At 39.0% G+C, this 20,613-nt stretch overlaps 1 protein-coding gene across 1 annotated transcript in view; it reads left to right on the top strand.

Annotated features, from left to right (window-relative positions):
* Positions 1–20,613, top strand: part of LOC135093241 (zinc finger RNA-binding protein-like) — a 40,459-nt gene that overhangs the window by 7,728 nt on the left and 12,118 nt on the right. The window contains 12 exon segments of the mRNA XM_063992259.1: positions 476–843; positions 1,163–1,430; positions 3,339–3,529; positions 8,107–8,214; positions 8,216–8,317; positions 8,438–8,613; positions 8,615–8,664; positions 9,634–9,824; positions 12,943–13,087; positions 14,099–14,196; positions 15,495–15,590; positions 15,696–15,905. Coding sequence (XP_063848329.1) covers positions 476–843; positions 1,163–1,430; positions 3,339–3,529; positions 8,107–8,214; positions 8,216–8,317; positions 8,438–8,613; positions 8,615–8,664; positions 9,634–9,824; positions 12,943–13,087; positions 14,099–14,196; positions 15,495–15,590; positions 15,696–15,905 — 2,003 coding nt within the window.

Here is a 20,613-nt window from a genome sequence, read left to right as displayed (position 1 = left end):
GATCAGAAGTCAGGTGTTCTGTGGGTTCCCTGCATGAAATGTTTACTTCCTGATGGATTGGATGGCACAGACATCTGGTATTTATCAAATAAGGCAAAGATAGCAACAGTATATTTGATGAGGTATACATTACTATGATTTGTGAATATTGGCAGCACATGCATTACTCACTTTGTTTCTAGGCAAAATGCAAAATTGGTTACACTCTACTCCATTTTGTAGTGGTTGGTGTTTGGCCCCATTGTTGTAGGAAGCCATTCATATATACTGTGGTTATAAGAGGAAATCAGTAGGAGGGATGAACTAATTTTTATTGTCATCTCTAGAGCTTCTGCAAGGATAAGGTGTCATTACAAATTGAGTGCTTGATTAGTATTGTATGGAGATGGTAGCAGATCCTGAAAACAAATATGAAAATAAAAAAAAGTGTCAAATTGATTCTTTTGTTTCTTACATATCTTTATTGCTGTTTCAGCTGCACTGCCTGTATACATGCAGCAGACATCACAACCACCAGCTGCAGCTGTTGCTGCTGTAAAAACTGCAGGGAACACTTGGCAGACTTTCAAAAAGCCCCAAGTGCCAGGCAAAACTCCAAAACCTAAGGCACCACCAAAGCCTCAGCAACTTCATTACTGTGATGTATGTAAAATCAGCTGTGCAGGACCACAGACTTACCGAGAACATCTTGAGGGTCAAAAACATAAGAAGAAGGAGGCTGCTGCAAAAGCTGGCCCTACTCCATCTCGACATGGTGCCTCCCTTCGCTGTGAGCTGTGTGATGTTACTTGTACTGGTGCAGATGCATATGCTGCTCACATTCGTGGTGCTAAGCATCAAAAGGTAAGAATAGTGGGAGCATTGGTGACCAGTGTATTATCAGTCTCTATTTAAACTGATTTTAATTTACCAGTAGCTTTGTTTAGGTATTTGGTGCTGTTGTATATTTCCTGTACCAATACAGATTAACACAGACTATTTCATATTTGTTTATTTTATGGGAAAGGAGAAAAGTGAGGGAGAAAGAACTTGACAGACAGAGAGCATTTACACACATTTTATGGACAGTTATAGATTAGAGTATGATGGTGTCAATGATTAATGAAGATTGTCAGATATCTGGACAGGAATAAATGTAATTACCTGAACATTTCACAAACAGGTTGTGAAGTTGCATCAGAAGCTTGGCAAGCCTATTCCTTCAACTGATCCTGTTGTGGTTGGTGGTACCACTAAGACTTCTACCACCACAGCTGGGGCTACTGAAGGGGCCAAAACCACAACTAGTGGGACAACAGCCGCCTTAACTAGTCTGCTCATGACCACAGATGTGAAGAAGGAAGACTTGAAGGATGATCTGCTTGATCTGAAAGAAAAGGATGTTGAACCAGTTGGACAAGTGTATATTGAAGAAATTAAAAATGAGGAAGGTATGTAACAGACATGTGACAACAAGCTTGATAAAACTTTGACATTAACCTGAAACCAGCATTATATATACCTTTTCCACCTCTGATAGATTTTTTTTTTTCACAATTTTCAGTACTCGCTGAATTCCATTCATTTCAAAATTGTAGAGTGAAAATGAAGCCAGAATAGTAATTGTGAGAGTCATATGAAATAGGAACTCAACTGTGTGGCTGTAGAAGGGGATAAGCCTGAATTGAATGTTGAATTAAAGGAAGTGTGGAAATTACTTGAGGAAGTGGCCGCTTTATACATAAGATACCATATGATAAAATTGATTGATAGGTTACCTGTAAAGAGTTTAGATGTTTCAGCTAGATGGAAAATCATCAAGAGCTGTGAAAAGTTTCTTTAACCACTTCACTCCAAATGTGTGTTCCTCACATATGATGGCCCTTGGGTGGTAACTTATCTAATTTCTAATACTATAATTCTCTCTCTCTCTCTCTCTCTCTCTCTCTCTCTCTCTCTCTCTCTCTCTCTCTCTCTCTCTCTCTCTCTCTCTCTCTCTCTCTCTCTCTCTGAGTCAACCTTTCAGTTGTCATAGAAATATGAGGCAGTTGTTTTTCTGGGTGTAAGTACAGCACACACAAACACACATTTACAATTTGGGTGGTTGGAGGGTAGTAAATTACTGAAGAGGTGATGATGGGTGAAAGAGGAATAAATGTGGAGAGAAAGGAAAGTGAAGTTCTCAGAAAACAGATTAGTGGGCAGCTGTGTGTTTAGGCACCTGAGTGAGTCGCATTCTCTCTCTCTCTCTCTCTCTCTCTCTCTCTCTCTCTCTCTCTCTCTCTCTCTCTCTCTCTCTCTCTCTCTCTCTCTCTCTCTCTCTCTCTCTCTCTCTATATATATATATATATATATAATACACATAAAAAAGAAGTAATAGACACGTGTCCACTATCTCATTCATCAGTAATTGTCATAAGACGATCTTCCCAGCCACGTTAACACACACACACACACACACACACACACACACACACACACACACACACACACACACACACACACACACACACACACACACACACACACACACACACACACACACACACACACACACAGAGAGAGAGAGAGAGATGAAAAGAGGAGGGAGGGACAGGAGGGTAAGAGGGCAAGAAATGAACCAGGGAGGGGGTGAACTGTACCCCCCCACACTGTCTCCCCTTCCTGGGTAGAGAGAGAGAGAGAGAGAGAGAGAGAGAGAGAGAATGTAGGGAGGGAGAGGAGGGTAAGAGGGCAAGGAATGAACAAGGGCAGGGGGAAAATTGTACCCCACTCCAAACAGTTTCTCCTCCCTGATGGAAAGGGGTATAGGATGAAGAAAAGGATAAGGGGATATGGAAGATAATGGAAGGACCATAGTTGGGAAACTATGATGTAAGGCTCTGCCAATGAGACTTCTTTCTGGATAGAGGGTGGGGCATGGGGTCTCATTTACATGACTGGTGGGAGGAGGAATAGAACCTCAAGGACATAATACGGAGACTGTCAAGACAAGTTAAGGCAGGATATGGGATCGCTCAACAACAACTAAAATGGAATCCAACCATGACACCTATGTAGGCGTCATCATACAAGTATATGCCCCTGGCGTTATGTAAGCGTCATCGTACTGAAGGTGTTAAGGAAATTAAAGCATGTATTGGGATGGGTAGCAAGGAGGAAAAATACTATATAGTGAAGATTGATTTTATGCAGGGATGTGTCTTGTCTCCATGACTGCTCAATTTCATCATGAGGGAGATGAAAGCTCAGGTTAGAAATTAAAGGCCTTGGAAGTTTTATGTAAATCAGAAAGAAAGGGAGGTGAGTGAGCTGTGGTTTCCATAAGAATATATATATTTATGTAGTCTGTTTTTCAGGGAAAGTAATCAGCTTCAATTGCAAGTTGTGTGAGTGTCGCTTTAACGATCCTAATGCAAAGGAAATGCACATGAAGGGCCGTAGACATCGTCTGCAGTACAAGAAGAAGGTTAATCCAGAACTTGTGGTAGAGGTAAAGCCATCCCTTCGTCAGCGGAAGCTTCAGGAAGAAAAGCTTCGTCGGCAGCAGGTGAGAGAGGAGAGAAGTGGTGTGGTGACTTAATAACTCAGGATAAAACTGTCTCCAATGGCTTACATGGCAGTTGCATTTTTGTCTCTTGCTTGAAGGAAGGAAGAGATCTATACAAGATATTCTTATCCCAGCCTCATCTTGTTCCCTGCAGAAAGAATGTGTGATAAATATTCATGTAGAAAAACTTACAGTTGGAGGAGCATACAGGAATTCTTAAAACAGAGTATATCTGGAAATAAGGATTTCATTCAGATCTTAAGTACTACTGTAATTTCTCCTTTTGGAGCATTGTAAAAATACTGAAAAATCATTTGGAGGCTGGAGAAATCAACCATAGTGGGCTATCTCCAGGGTTGGCATTAAGAAACCTACTCAAAAAAAAAGAAACGGCCCAAGGTTTTTTTTCTTTTTTTACGTATCAAAATTTATTTCTATTTCGATAAATAAGGTCTATATATGTATATATACATAAGAAATGTAAAAGTAGTCAAACCTGACCCATTCATTTCTTGTCCAGTACAAGTCAACACAGGTTTTGTCCAACTGGATCAGCCTGTATCAGGATGACCTAAACAAGTGTCTTCTCTTCATTAATAGAAAGTGTCAAAATCTTTCAAGATCTAACTACTGTGACTTCTGGCACTTAGCCCAAAACATTTCCAATAACTTTGCTTCATCATCTTTCCCTCCTTTATTTCAACTTGATGGCACCACTGCCATCTCATCTATTACTAAAGCTCTTTTCTCAAACCTTTGTTAAGAACTCTACCTTGGATGAGTCAGGGCTTGTTCCTCCCTCTCCTCCACCCTCTGAGTATTTCATGCTACCCATTAAAATCTTTTGTAATGATGTTTTCTATGTTCTCACTAGACCAAACCCTCAGAAGGCTTGTGGATCTGATTGGTTCCCTCCTGTTGTTCTCAGAAACTGCGCCTCTGTGCTTGCACCTTACCTAGTCAAAACTCTTTCAACTCTATCAACATCTACCTCTCCTTCTTGCTAGAAGTTTGCCTACATTCAGCCTGTTCCTAAAAAGGGTGACCATTCTAATCCCTCAAACTACCATCTTATTGCTTTACTTTCCTGCCTCTAAAGTTTTGAATCTTCAACAGGAAGATTCTAAAACATCAATCACTTCACAACCTTCTATCTTATCATCAGTATAGCTTTTGTCAAGGCTGCTCAGCTTGTGATCTCTTGGCTTTCCTTACTGAGCCTTGGTCTCCCTCTTTTATGGATTTTGGTGAAACTTTTGCTGTTGCCTTAGACATATCAAAAGCTTTTGATAGAGTCTAGCACAAAGCTTTGATTTCCAAACTACCACCCTACAGCTTCTATCATTCTCTCTGTAATTCATCTTAAGTTTCCTCACTGACTGTTCTGTTGCTGTTGTGGTAGACGATCACTGTTCTGAATATATTAACATTGGTGTTCCTGTCACTTACTCTCTTCCTATTATTCATCATTGATCTAAACCAAACTTCTTACCCTGTCCACTCCTACGGTGATGATACCAATCTGCACTTTTCCATGTCTTTTTGTAGACACCCAACCTTTTCAGGAAGTAAACAGTTCTTGTAGGGAAGTCACAGAATGCCTGACTTCTGATCTCTCCAAAATTTTTTTTATTATAGCAAAGCAAACTTTGTGTTTTCAGTGCCTTAAAACTCAATTCCTCTATCTATCAGTTTGACACAACCTTCCAGACAACTATCCCCTCTTCTTCATTGACACTCAACTGTCCCCCTCTTCTACACTGAACATTCTCAGTCTGTCCTTTACTTATAATGTAAACTGGAAACTTCACATGTAATTCCCAGTTAAAACAGCTTCTGTGAAGCTTCTGAGTTGGCTCTGCCAGTTTTTCTCATACCCACCCCGCTCCCCCAGGCTGCTAAATCTGTACAGGGGGCTTTATCTGTCCGTGTATTGAGTATGCTTCACATGTATGTTCCACTCACACCACTCTTTTAGACAGGGTGGAATCAAGAGCTTTTTATCATATCATCTCCTCTCCTCTAACTGACTCTTCAGCCTCCCTCTCATCTCTTCATCGTTGCATTTCATGCTATCTTCTACAGCTATTTTCATGCCAACTGCTCTTCTGATCTTGCTAACTGCATGCCTCTTTTCTTTCTCTCACCCTTATTCTGTCTACTTCTCTAATGCAGAGTTAACCATTATTCTTAGTCATTCATCTCTTTCTCTGGTAAACTCTGGAACTCCCTGCTTGCTTTCCTATTTCCACCTTCCTATGACTTGAACTCTTTTAAGAGGAATGTTTCAAGACACTTATCCTGTAATTTCTGACTACAGCTTTTGACTTTGTTTGGAGACTGGCACCTCAGTGGGCTTTTTTGCAGTCCTCCTCCTACATGAAAAAAGAAAAAGCATTTAAAATCTTTTGTTTCACTTCAGATTACTTTTTAATTGCTTATTTAAATTGATTTACACTTAAATAAGAGGAATTAAAAAAAATAAATATAAATAAACCCACCAAAAAAAACTAAACCCCCCTCCAAAAAATAAAACCCTTAAAAGCCCACTTTTTTTTACTGGATTTTTTTTACAACCCTGATCATCTCTAGGGATGATTGACATGGCAGGACATTCCTGATACACAGTAGTTGGAAACATTGCCAGTTAGACCAAATTGATCAAGACCTGAATGAATTTTGATCGGCATTGTATTGTTACTACACAACCTATAGGTAAATTTGTGCAAAACAATTTTTTACGCAGCACTGGCTAGAATAGCTGTGACATGAGTTTGTACATAGGGAAGTATGTGTGTGTGCTTGTGTACTGCACATCAATTTAGGCCTTTGTTGTTGTGCCCCATGATCTGCTTTTATCTGGTTTTGTTTCAAATTTGTTGATGTTCCTTGTTCTCATCATCTCCAAAGCATTCCAGTGTATGTGTATCAGTTGCTTCATGGAAGAAAAATTCAAGTGCTACTTAAAAGAAAAATCCACATTTTGCCTACAGAGTTCAGTGATAACAAAATGTCAAATAGGTCAGGTATGAACTATATGATTTTAAGGGATATACATATCAGATTGATTGGTATATTTTCTGCCATACAAGATGGACCTATAATTTGGTAATGATACATTTTGTAAAAATGAAAACTCCACTTTTTTTTTTTTTCTCTCTCTCTCTCTCTCTCTCTCTCTCTCTCTCTCTCTCTCTCTCTCTCTCTCTCTCTCTCTCTCTCTCTCTCTCTCTCTCTCTCTCTCTCTCAGTCCTATTTCCTGTAATATTTGAACTAGAATTTTGAAAGAAATGCCTTGAGAAGTGCCTGTCCTTTTTCTTTTTAATGGTGTTATTTTCCAAGTCCATTGTTGGTTTAGCTCAGCTAGGAGTAGAGACAGAATAATGATATATCATTTCTCATTCTGCAAGTGTTGTGGCCTACATGAGGTTTGTTATGCTAGGTGCAACACTAGCTGCAGTTCACACACCTGCAGCTCCATTTAGACTTATTTATCTATCTGCTGTCTCTGCTCTCCCCACTTCTCAAAAATGTTCCATTGTGCCCTAAAAAGTGCCAAAAATGTTACTCCATATCTTAAGAGTGGACTAAAGTCACTTATCTTCACGGTTAACCATACATCAGGATAAGAATGAATCATCTCCCTCTGTCATTCTTTGCTGTATGTAGCTGGACAGTGGGTGCTCTCTCTCTCTCTCTCTCTCTCTCTCTCTCTCTCTCTCTCTCTCATCTCTCTCTCTCTCTCTCTCTCTCTCTCTCTCTCTCTCTCTCTCTCTCCTTCAGCTGTAGATGTAGATACCCATAATGAAGTACAAATGTGTCTGGCTGTGCATTGTTTTGTGTACATTGTTTCATTTGATATCATTATACAGTATGGAACCTGACTTGAGCCATGGTATACTTTGAATTCATTGAGCACTTGAACTTTGCTTATTGTCTCATTTGACATCCATTATACATTATGGAACATGCCTTGAGCCATGGTATACTTTGGATTCATTGAGCACTTGAACTTTACTTATGATGGTATGGCTTTGATAGGAGCAATTCTTCCAATGACTTGTATGACATCAGTTGGTTTTGGTTCTGATAGTCAATAGATACTTATTAGATGGCTGCCACATATCCATGTCTGTGTTATCTGAATTTGCTTTAGTGTTTGGTATATTCATTGTATCATAAGATGGCTTCATCATCATCATCATCATCATCATCATCATCATCATCATCGTTATTATTGTTGTTGAAGAAATATGGCAAAGGAGTATGCTGATTTCAGTAATTCGCCTACATGTTTCCTGTTTTTTATTATTATTTATTATTATAATTTTTTATTTATTTAATTATTTATTTATTTTATTTTATTTTATTTTATTTTATTTTATTTTATTTTATATATTTGTGTGTGTGTGTGTGTGTGTGTGTGTGTGTGTGTGTGTGTGTGTGTGTTGTGTGAATGTTGTAAGTAATATAGGTTTCCAGAGTAGATAGTCTTAATGACATGTCTTACAGCACATTAGTGTTTATCATTTAAGTTAAGCCAAGGCCTCACTTGTAAATAGCCGGATTTGCACCAGCTACGCGAGGAAATGTGGCGACGACGAGAAGAAGAACGTTTGCTGGAGGAGGAAGAACGGTGGTATTGGGAGGAGCGAAGGAGATATGAAGAAGAATGCGAGTATTTGGGACTGGTGCCGACGCTATCCCAGAGGTCCTCCAGGACCCCCTCCCATGATGCCACCAGGGATGCCACGTCCACCTTTCATGCCTGGAATGCCTCCTATGATGGTATGTGTGTTGGGATGCTTAGTCGTTCTTGATGGGATTTAAGTCATTGGCTTAGAAATAATAAGGTTTATGTTTATTTTGACATAATGCTGCATACCTAATTCATAGTTTTTGTTACAGCCCATGCGGAGACCAGATTCCAGTGATGATCGTCATGTTCTTGCTAAGCATGCAGAAATTTATCCTAAAGAGGAAGAGCTGGGTGCAATCCAGAAGATTGTGTCAAATACTGAGAAGGCTCTTAAAATGGTCTCAGACTACCTTGCAGAGGTAGATGCCCCCCAAAGAGCAGCAAATCAAACCTAAGACCAAAAAAGAAGAAGAGAGCAAGGGAGAAGATGAAAAAGAAAGATGGGTGAGTTTTATTAATATATGAATGTGCTTAGATGTTGGCTGGTAGCTGATAGGTGGCCCGATTAAAAATTGAAGGATGTAATAGCTTTGCACAAAACAAATATTGTCTTGAAAGGGTGAGTGGAAAGTCAGATGTGGAGTGAGAAAGAGCAAGAGAAGTGGTACTAGTGATTTCAACATTATTGTAAGGTGTGATGGAAAGGAAAGATTTCATTAAGCCTTAACTTGAAGGTCCTCCATATATGGGGTAAAATAAGAGTTTTCAACATGAGAAGGTATTACATATCTACTTATTCCTGCATGATATTTTAGTAACAGATAATGAAAATGAACTTGTATTTTCTGTATGTGAGCTGAGGCAAAATCTACGGTCAGAAAACAAAGACAAGATTTCTGGGCATAGTGACACTCCGTGTGGCGGGGAGATGTTCCTTTATGTTCCTTTTGCTGTTGTAGCCACATACACACAAGTTGTCTTTCTAGCACATCTTGTTTTCTTTGAAATACAGTTCTTCCTGTTTTTTTCAAATGGCTACTATTCCAGACATTGATTCTCTCTCTCTCTCTCTCTCTCTCTCTCTCTCTCTCTCTCTCTCTCTCTCTCTCTCTCTCTCTCTCTCTCTCTCTCTCCTCTCTCCTCTCTCTCTTCTCTCTCTCCTCCTCTCTCTCTCTCTCTCTCTCTCTCATTAGAATTCAGTTTTGAATCATGAAATACAATATGAATTAAAACTCAAGTTTGAAAAAACTAATACGTTGTAAAGTAATTCCGAATGAAATTGTATGCTTACAAATTGATAGTGTGAGACATGAATTTTAAATAAATTAGAGGTATGTACTACTGGGTATGGTGCATTACGGCCCAAGCTGGCCCATTAAAGGCTCTTTAGCAGAAAATGTGATGTCAAGGACAAATGTAATAACATTGATCTTGTACAATTCATTATTGTGTCAATGATGTTTTTTTTTTTCCATCAGGGAGAAGAAGGAAGATGGTCCACCTCGAATGCTGAAGGGTGTCATGCGTGTTGGCATTCTGGCAAAGGGCCTTCTTTTGAGAGGAGACACCAGTGTGCAGCTTGTAGTGCTATGTGGAGATAAGCCAACAAGAACACTTTTAGACAGAGTTGCTGATAACCTTCCAAAACAGCTAGCTGTGAGTTTAAAAACATGTCTAAAATGTATGAATATTAACATTTAGTGTCTGAATGTCATGATGTATTTTTTCAGAATGAAGAATTGAATCCCTTATCATGTAAGAATATCTCAGATAAATTATCCATCTCAAGAAACTTCAGGAATGTTAAGATCTAATAGGATTCTGTTTTTTAATACTACATTTTATGCAAGAAGCATCAAGTCAGTTAATACTAAGTTACAAGAAAAGTGTGCTTGACTGTCACTTACAAGGACCAGGTTATTTTTCATAACTGGAAACAATAGTTAATATTGTCTGTTGGGAACCATGGAATGTGAGTGACCTGCTCCAAATTTAAACACTTTTGCTCATATAGAATATTTTGCTCTTATGTAGACTAAAGCATAAAGGGGATGCTTTGGAAATAAATGAATTGAGGAAATGCAGAGATTATTATATTATGAGAGGAGGCAAATATTCTCTCTCTCTCTCTCTCTCTCTCTCTCTCTCTCTCTCTCTCTCTCTCTCTCTCTCTCTCTCTCTCTCTCTCTCTCTCTCTCTCTCTCTCTCTCTCTCTCTCTCTCTCTCTCCTCTCCTGACCCTTAATGATAACAAAGATTGCCCATACCTTTTGACCACCCCTCTCTGGACCTCCTAACAAATGTAAGAAAATCATTGAATTTATTGTGTAATGACCTGTGGTTCCTGGTGCCCCTTTCCACTAGCATTTTTGTATGAAGTGGATCCTCATTTACCAAACACATCCCTTTTTGAACAACTTGGTTTTCAGACAAAATTTTGGACGTATTATTGCTTTGGTTGTGGTACCATTATTTGGTTATAGAACAAAGTTACTTGATTTCAAATATTAAGACATGGCTGAAGCTGCCATTTATTACTAATTTATAGTTTATAAATATCTACTTCATTTTTATATATTTAGAGGAGAGACACAGAGTGTAATGTTTTTATATGTTTGGAGGAGGGAGATGGAGTGTAAGACAGCAATTCAATCTTTGAAATAAGGTAAATGTGATCCCGTTGAAAAGCTCGATGTAAAACAATTTTCAGCACTCAGGAGTAATCCTGAGCAACCTGTGGCTCTCTCGATAACCCCTCCAACGCCATTGCTACTACACAACTGCATTTTTCCAGTAGCTTTTCCCAGCAGCAAGATGTCTTAAGTGTTATGATCACCTTCATTTTGGCAGTAAGTGGGTTGCTCCGCTCTGTGTCCCTCTGTAAGGCTTCCCTCTCTAGATCGGCCTAAACAGTATATATATATATATATATACATACATACTTGATGCAGGAATAGTTTGTACCTTGAACTTTTCAGTACTTGAATGCCAAAATTTGACTGGGTAATAATAATATAAAAAATATATATAAAAATTGGTACTTGAACTTACTCATTCTTTAATGCATTCAGGTTAAATTAACACTATTTTCAATGACCACAGTGATGATCATTGGTTTTCATGGGTGTTCTCTCATTAATGATACAGAACCCTTTTAAACTATTACCAGAATCATAAAATACTTTTAACAAAATTCATAATTATGTCCACTAAAACTCATGAAAAGTTACTGAAATAAGACAACAAACCATAAACAGAGGCTGTCGGTCATTAGCCATTGCAGTCCTGTCAGCAACATGTACCCACATTATGTCTTTACTTTTGCATTTTGAAACTCACAGCAAAAAATAGGACTCAACGGAATGTAGTGATGACCATTCTCAATGAGGGATGATGTGTGCTTTTGGTTTTGTCTTGTGAGGAATAATCCACCCTCTCCTTACCTCCTATTTGTTATCCACTACCACTACCACTTGGCTTAAGCTTAATGCAAGTATAAAAAAAATATATTTAAATTTTTCTGACAATGTTTTGCTAAGGTAAGGACTATTTCAAAGGTTACAGTGATGATTACTGTTTTCAGTTTTTTTTTCTCCATTAATGATGCATAATACTTGTCAAATAATCATTAGAATGAAAATATCCTTAAAAATTTTAATTATGTCCATTGAGGAAATTGAAAGAAATTGATGAGATGACAAATGAGATGTAAACAAAGGCTGTATGCTGGACTTTTGCTGTTCAATGGTTGCCAGTCTTACCCCACCATGGTCCTGTAAGCAACACTTTGCCATACTTTATTTGATTATGTATTTAGAATCTTGCAGTGGCAGCAAAGGGGCTTATTTGTGATGAAAATAATCACTTGCTTTTTTTTTTTTTTTTTTTTTTTTTTTTTTTTTTTTTTTTTTTTTTTTTAGATTAAGGGGCATTTAAGGGATTTCTTGGGCAGATGAAAATGAAAAGTTATTAACAATAAAACTTTTTGGTACTCAAATAGCCAGTGAGAGAATTAAGATTGAGGTTTGAGTTTCCATGTCTGTTATATTTTATATTTGTGCACACACACACACACACACACACACACACACACACACACACACACACACACACACACACACACACACACACACACACACACACACACGGTCATGTAAGATAGTTTCCGTATGGGAGAAGATTGCATAGTCATAATAATACTTTGCTGCATAATTTCATCATAATTTAATAAAGACCTCAGGAGAAACCTTAAGGTTTCTCCTGTGGTCTTTATCTCATGTCCAATTTAACTGCTGCCATTCTGCCTTCTTATTCTCAGTTATTTGACAGATTTTTTCCAGTGACTTCCTGTTTGATGTGCCAGTACTAATGCTATCTGTCCATCATCATCACTTCACTGTAACAGTTAGACATAGTTTTTTCATCTCTTTCTCAGATTATTAATTACATTTACTTCATGGAACAGTCATTTCAGCATGTGGCATTCTTTAATACTCCAGATTTCACTATATTAAAATTATCATGTATTGCTCAATTTATTGTCTTATTTTGGTTGCAATTTATCAATTTTAGAATACCAATATCAAACATGCAAAAAAATTAGAAAGTGGTTGTTACTCTTAAAGAGTGTTATAATTTCTGGGAGTGTAACAGAAAGCTCTTCTAATCATAATGTAATGCTGGGGTGTAAGGTGTATTGTTTAGGCCAAGTTTAGTTTAAGCTTTTACAATGAATATTAAGGCTTTTTACAGAATTTTTTCACTTTACATTGAAGGTGGTTGCTCCAGAAGACAAATATGACATCCAGAGAGTGGTGGAAGAGGCAGCACTTGTGGTACAGAACATTGGGGAACAGAGGATCTGTGTCAATGTGACCCTCACTTCCCCCATCATGAGAGAACAGCTGCTGCATGATGGAGGTAACACAAACAGGCTCAATACCAGCCTGGTTTTCTTCAGTGACAGGTTAAGAAGGAAGTCTTTTATATGGATTGAGTATACTATTCTGTCTTTATTTTTGTTCTTTTGATGTTGTCCCTTCCCTAATTTGATTACATACTTCTTTGGCATTACTTCTTCCTTTACAAATTTTTATAAATTCCTTTCTTTCTTGATATTAATTTATCCTAACAGAATATCTCTCAGAATCCATTGAAAGACTTTTTCTAACCAGGGGAAGTCAAGATTTTCATCACATAATATGCTATGCACATGAAACAGAAAAGTCTACTTAAAAAAATATTGTGATGAAAATGCTACCAAGACTGGCCTCTTATACTGCTTAACAAGGAGACCAGGGGACACAGTGAAAGCAATATTATGGAAACAGCACATGCAAGTAGGCCCTGTTTGTGAACAAACATCAAGTGTTTATGCATATAAATTGACCATTGCTGGCCCCTGGTTCACTAAGTGAGAACTTTCCCCTCTCTGTCTTGATGGTCATTAATAAATGAAGTGAAAAGAAGGGCCATATAAGCAGACACTGGACAAGAGAATTAAACTCCTTTGCAGTCACTTTTGACCTCAATCTAAACTTGTATCATACTTTTCAGTACAGTCTGTCCCTTGAGACCAGGCATGTGGCTCTCTTGTACTGCAGAGGGGAAGAGTTGCCCATTGCCCACACCTGACCCAATCTCCACCACCACTTGAGACAGACTAGTGCAGTCTTAGCTGTGAAAATTTCATGTCCAAACTTTGTAATCCAGTTATAGATTTAATTTCCCATTTGTAATATTTCGATTTGTAATGCACAAGAACTCAGTTCTAGACTGCCTAGCATCCTGTTTACCTTATGCCTATACTATCATAGTGCTTGGTTGCTGTGATGTCCACACTGCAGGCAGAGGTGGTGGGTGGTGTGAGGTGAAGGCGGGTGGGTGGGCGTGGCGCGGGTGTGTGACGGACGCTGTGTTGTTGTATTTTAGACTCCCAGGTGACCGCCGTCAAGGATCCTCCAGATGTGCTCGACAAGCAGAAATGTCTGGACGCGCTTGCCGCCCTCAGACATGCCAAGTGGTTCCAGGTTTGCTACCCATTCATCTGAGGGTGTACCAAGACAGGCTGTTCCTTCCTGTTGTCCAACACTCAAGAGGGAGCAGGCTGGCCTGGCCTCCCTCAAACTTTTCAGCCTTATGGAGATGTGTGGGTGGGATGGGTTAGTTATTGTGTGAGGATAGCCTAGGTCATATCAGTTTTTTTCCTTTATTGTGCAACTTTGGCTAACTGCCACCTGAAAAATGATTACTGCACATTTTGGAAATCAGCATGAATGGAAGTTTAGCAAGGTTTTCACTAAGATCCTCATTGACACTGTGGCACTGTGTTGTCACTGGTAATCGCTTTTGTGTCACTTGCTGAGTCTGCCCTTTTCATGCTTATTTTCAGAGTGTACTTAGCTTCTAAACAGCTGGCAGTTCGTGGGGGCGTGGACAATGAAGGAAAAAACCTGCATTTCATTCATACCATGATGACTTTTATTTTAGTCTTTTGTCTTTTTTTCTTCTCCTTCAAAGTTCACAATCAGTTTAGCTAGGAAGAAATAATAAATGCCCCAAATGACTCCCTGATTGGTTGTTGTGCAGTGAGGTAGTAATGACCACTTGCATTGTGCTTTTTCCCTCATTCTGAGGAAGAGGACCAATGCCCCCCTTCCTTGGCAACTCCCATACCTTTCCCTTTTGCCCTGACTGCTTCCTCACAGCAGCTTCCCTCATCCAATCATGGAGGTTTCCCTTTGTGGGCTTAGCCTGCAAGAATAAGCATGAGGCTGGAAAGTAAAGGAGGACTCTGCTTTGTTATGGAAAGGGGCTGTATTTTATTCCAGTAATGGTGTGTCTTGCGCCTTAGTAGTTTGCTCTCAGTATAACAGCAGTGGAGCTTTTGTTTGTGGAGCTTCCAAGCAGAGTTCATACAAGACCTGGTTCAACCTATCCTTTAAGGTTAATATGTGCTGGCTGTTTTGGGTGCATGGAGTGAAAGGAGTATACAGTGACGGATCTGTTTCATCTCTATGCACTTGTTCGTACAAGATGGGCAATATACATACTTTAGTAATGCATCCTTGAACTGAACATGTTTAGGCCCTTGTGTAGCAAAGGAAAATGTTTTTGACATTTGTTAAGGAAGGATGACTTAAAATTCTAATGTGACCGAGATACCTTAAATACCATAGATGTAGTATTGATATATATAGCTCACAAAAAGTAAAAAAAAAAAAAATAATAATGAAGAAAAAGAAAAAGAAAACAACTACTGCCCATCTTGGACCATCCAGCACTCTTGAGTTACATATTTCATATTTACACTTCATAATTATTTCAGGCTAGAGCAAATGGACTCCAGAGCTGTGTGATGGTGATCAGAATCCTCCGTGACCTCTGTCAGCGCCTGCCAACCTGGGGCCCCTTGAACAGTTGGGTGAGTTTCATTGTTTCTCGTGTAGTGTCTTCATCTTCATTTATGGAATAAAACTACCAGAAGAGAAAAAAATCTGAAGTCTTAAAGTGTGTGAATTATTTGCAGGCCATGGAACTTATGTGTGAAAAAGTAATTGCCTCTGCTGGACAACACCTAAGTCCTGGAGATGCCTTGAGACGGGTGTTTGAGGCCTTAGCTTCAGGGTTGCTATTACCAGGTTCTCCAGGTCTTCTTGATCCATGTGAGAAAGATCCTATTGATGCTGCTTCTCCACTTTCTGCTCAAGAGCGAGAAGATATCACAGCATCTGCACAAGTAAGACCAGTTCCTTACACACATACATTTTTCTTCATTTTCTCATACTCCAAGATAATCCAATGTAAGATTGTGCTAGAAGTCTTCACTGACAAAAAAGTCTTTCTCAACAAAGCTTATCTTTTTAACTAGATTCACCAGGAATTTATCCACAAAATAGGTAGTTACATAAATATCCATTACTTTATTTAATATATATATATATATATATATATATATATATATATATATATATATATATATATATATATATATATATATATATATATATATATATATATATGGCTCATGGGCAGTAACTTAACTAATTCCTAATATTGTAATATTCTCTCTCTCTCTCTCTCTCTCTCTCTCTCTCTCTCTCTCTCTCTCTCTCTCTCTCTCTCTCTCTCTCTCTCTCTCTCTCTCTCTCTCTCTCTCTCTGAGTCAGCCCTTAAGTTGTCATAGAAATCTGAGGCAGGAGTTGTTTTTCTGAGTGAAAGTATGACACACACACACACACACACACACACACACACACACACACACACACACACACACACACACACACACACACACACACACACTGTCATGGCAGACAGAGAAGTCAACGCAAACAGGCACTCCTAAAATTCCAACCATCTATGTCGCTGAGAACAGCCCTAGTGGAAATATAGAGGTGAGAGTTCATACTGTTTCTACTCGTTGCTGTCCTGTCTCCAAAAGTGTTTTGTAGAAAGCAGTTAAATTGTTATAATTAGTGGTGAAGAGGGGGCTACTTCAGTCCCCACTATGTTGTTTACACCAAAGGGGACCATCCCGAAGGCGAGACAGAGACTTCTTGGGACTTGGGGAAGAGGACCGAAGGGTCAGGGAAGCAATGATGAGAAAGAGAATTATCACACTGGAAACAGAAATGAAGGATAGATTTGACAGGATGGAGAAGATGGTGGAAACTTTGATCATCGAGAAGGGGGTGTGGAAAGGTGCATACGATGATCTACATAAAAAACTAACAGTATATGAAAAGAAAGCAATGAAATATGAAGGCAAAGTGGAAGAATTTAAACGTAAAACAGGGAAATTGGAAGAAAGAACAAGAGGAAGAAAAGATCGATTTTAGGAAAATTGTGGAGGAACAAACAAAGGCAAATGACACAAAGCTAACAGAAAAAGTTGTTCAAGTTTTAAAACAGAAAGAAAACTTGGTGAGAGACACTGTGGATAAGGAAAAAAGTGTTGTGGTATTCGGCTTGAAGGAAGAGTGTAAACCTCATTGGGTTGAAAGGGAAAAGAAGGAAAAGATGTGTGGAAAAATTAGTGGGGACATTACAAGAAGAAAAAGAGCTAACTGGAGAGATCAAAGAAATTAAAAGATTGGGTTGATATGTTGAGGGTGGACAGTGTCCTATGAAAATAAGGTTTAGGTCACAAGTGGCACCTAAAGAAACACTGAGTAAATCCTGGAAACTGGCCAAGGTGGAAGAATACAAACAAGTGTGGATAAAGAAAGATAGACCCAGAGAAGAGAGAGAGACTACAAATGAACAAAGAAAAGAATCAAATGAAAAAAATGGAAAACTATCAGAGGTGGAGAAAAACAGTTCTTTTGGAGGGTTATGGACATGAGGTTGAGAAAGTGGTACAGGAGGGAAGTAAATGCAGAAGGGGAAGACTAAAAGTAGCATACACAAACATAAATGACTAATGTCGGCAGTGTTGGAACTAGAAGACTATTTAAAAGAGGAGAAACCAGACATCATGGGAATCGTTGAAACTAAATTGGCAAGTGAAGGGGATATATTAAATATTGATGAAGGAAAATACAACCTCTGGATCAGAAATAGAAAGAATAAATGGGAGGAGGTGTGATGCTTCTAGCTAGGAAGGATTTATTAGTGGAATCAGTGGCGGCTCGTCAATAGGGACTGTGAGACTGCAGCCCCCCCCCCCCAGTGGATTTCTAGGATTCACAAAAATAATGTTAATTTATTTATGTTTGACATTCACATGGAAACACCAATTCTCATGTTTATATGAAAAAAAATAAAAATACTGCCAAAACAATGAGGAGGTACGGTAATTATTTACTATTTAATGATACGAAAGCGGGGAGGCTTCCCGGGCGGAATGGCGAGTGTGGAGTGCTGCCCAACAAGTTAACGTCAGTGTGTAGCGTATATGGGTGGTGTTAGTACGCGGCTGTTTCAACTCCCAGCCTGACAGACTTTGTTTTTTTTTATTTATTTATTTATTTATTTATTTATTTATTTTTTTTGTGTGTGTGTAACCACGCCTACACAGTGGCTGTCAAGGCTTACCCATGAGTTAAACCTTCTTTAGTTGGTAATGAGGAAGGCGTGGGGCTCTAGCAGTGGACACCAGAAGGCAGCAGTGGGTGAAAACAAGCAAAATAAAGAAAAGTTTGGCTGTGAGAAGGTGCTAGACAGCCAGCCATAGTGACGAGGAGGCAGGAAGATAGGTCACCACCACCACCACCACCATCACCACCACAGGGAAGTAAGGTCAGGAAGTGTTAGAATAAATTTAGGTAACAACGTAATAACTTAACGTAACTTTTTAATGAATAACTGAACAATCCACGGTTTTTAACTCATTTTAACGCATCTCATCTAACCTCCAGTACAATATATCCCTGTGTCAGCCTCGTCTCGTTACTAAAAACCGTAAAATTTAACTTAATGAAAATGTAAACAATCTGGGTCGTCTCTATTAATCAGCCATTATCCATCTTATTTGTGAGTGTTTTAAACCAATACTGTCGCAAAGCGGAGCCACATGACCTAGCTTCAATATCCGCTCGTTAGATATACCTGCCATTACTTAGTTTAAGTTTGGCAAGGGTTTTAAATGAGTGAGAAGGGTTGGTCGTCCCCTCCACTGGCCCCCACCGCCATCTTGGATAAGGCTCCCCAGCCCCCTCCGGTTCCAATATTTTTTTTTATTTCCTAAGTATTTTATTTCGGCTTGTAGCTAAGATTTTATGGTTTGTAAAAATATTTCGTTGTTTTTTAAGTTATTTGAGCGCGTGTGTTGCGTGAAAAGTGGTGATTTTGGCGTTGTTTTTGTGTAAATAAGAGGGCCGTTTTCGGCGTTTTTTTTTACGGTCCCAAAATTAAATTTTTTATTTCAGCCTGTACTAGGTTCTTATTGGTTTTAAAAATAGTTGGTGTTTTTTTTTTTGTGTGTTGCCGTCCCGCTCAGTGAAATGCGTGCACCGTACACTTGTTTTTATTCGTGTTCAACTTCCAATAATATGGATTTTTTTTTTTCGGAAGATTTTTTATTTGTGCTTGTAGCTCACTTTAAATGGTTTTAGAAAATAGTTCAGATTTTTTAAAGTATTTTCCGTTATGTTTAAGCCAGAATGGGTGGACATTTGAACGATTTTAAATGGGGTGAAAGTTCCAACAGTTTCCAGATACTTCTTTTTAAATATCTTTAATACTACTGCGTTTTGAAATGTGTTGTTATTTTTGGCATTAGTTAAAATGTGTGGCAAGTCTGAATTTATAAAGCATTCCTGTCTAGCTGCGTTTTTCAGAGGGGTCATTTTCAAAATGAAATACGTACGTACGTAAATAACGGTCGCTGTGACGTCATCAACCCCCAGCCGTGACGTCACAAGCCCCCCCCAGCCGTAATGTTATCAGAGTGGTACCTTCCATAACTCCCTTCCAGTCCCTCCCAGTAAATATTCAGTGTTTTTTTTTTTTTTTTTTTTTTTTTTTTTTTTTTTTCTTCAAGGTATTTCAAGGTGTGTGTGTGTGTGTGTGTGTGTGTGTGTGTGTGTGTGTGTGTGTGTGTGTGTGTTGCCTTATTTTTCGTTGTACAGATGGTGATGCAGTGTGTGTTGCTTAGTCTTTTGTTGTACAGATTGTTATGCAGTGTGTGTGTGTGTGTGTGTGTGTGTGTGTGTGTGTGTGTGTGTGTTTTGCCTTATCTTTCGTTGTACAGATGGTGATGCAGTGTGTGTGTGTGTGTGTGTGTGTGTGTGTTGCCTTGTCTTTCATTGTACATATGCTTATGCAGTGTGTGTGTGTGTGTGTGTGTGTGTGTGTGTGTGTGTGTGTGTGTGTGTGTGTGTGTGTGTGTGTTGCCTTGTCTTTCGTTGTACATATGATTATGCTGTGTGTGTGTGTGTGTGTGTGTGTGTGTGTGTGTGTGTGTGTGTGTGTGTGTGTGTGTGTTGCCTTGTCTTTCGTTGTACATATGATTATGCAGTGTGTGTGTGTGTGTGTGTGTGTGTGTGTGTGTGTGTGTGTGTGTGTGTGTGAGTTGTCTTGTCTTTCGTTGTACATATGCTTATGCAGTGTGTGTGTGTGTGTGTGTGTGTGTGTGTGTGTGTGTGTGTGTGTGTGTGTGTGTGTGTGTGTGTGTGTGTGTGTGTTGCCTTGTCTTACATTGTACAGATGCTTATGCAGTGTGTGTGTGTGTGTGTGTGTGTGTGTGTTGCCTTGTCTTACATTGTACAGATGCTTATGCAGTGTGTGTGTGTGTGTGTGTGTGTGTGTGTGTGTGTGTGTGTGTGTGTGTGTGTGTGTGTGTGTATTGCCTTGTCTTTCGTTGTACATATGCTTATGCAGTGTGTGCGTGTGTGTGTGTGTGTGTGTGTGTGTGTGTGTGTGTGTGTGTGTGTGTCTGTGTCTGTGTTGCCTTTGCCTTGTCTTTCGTTGTACATATGCTCTCTCTCTCTCTCTCTCTCTCT

The sequence above is a fragment of the Scylla paramamosain genome, chromosome 42 (assembly GCF_035594125.1).
Source record: "Scylla paramamosain isolate STU-SP2022 chromosome 42, ASM3559412v1, whole genome shotgun sequence".
Taxonomy (NCBI): Eukaryota; Metazoa; Arthropoda; class Malacostraca; order Decapoda; family Portunidae; genus Scylla; species Scylla paramamosain.
The sequence above is the reverse complement of the archived record's forward strand: the minus strand, read 5'-3'. Positions and strand labels throughout refer to the sequence as shown.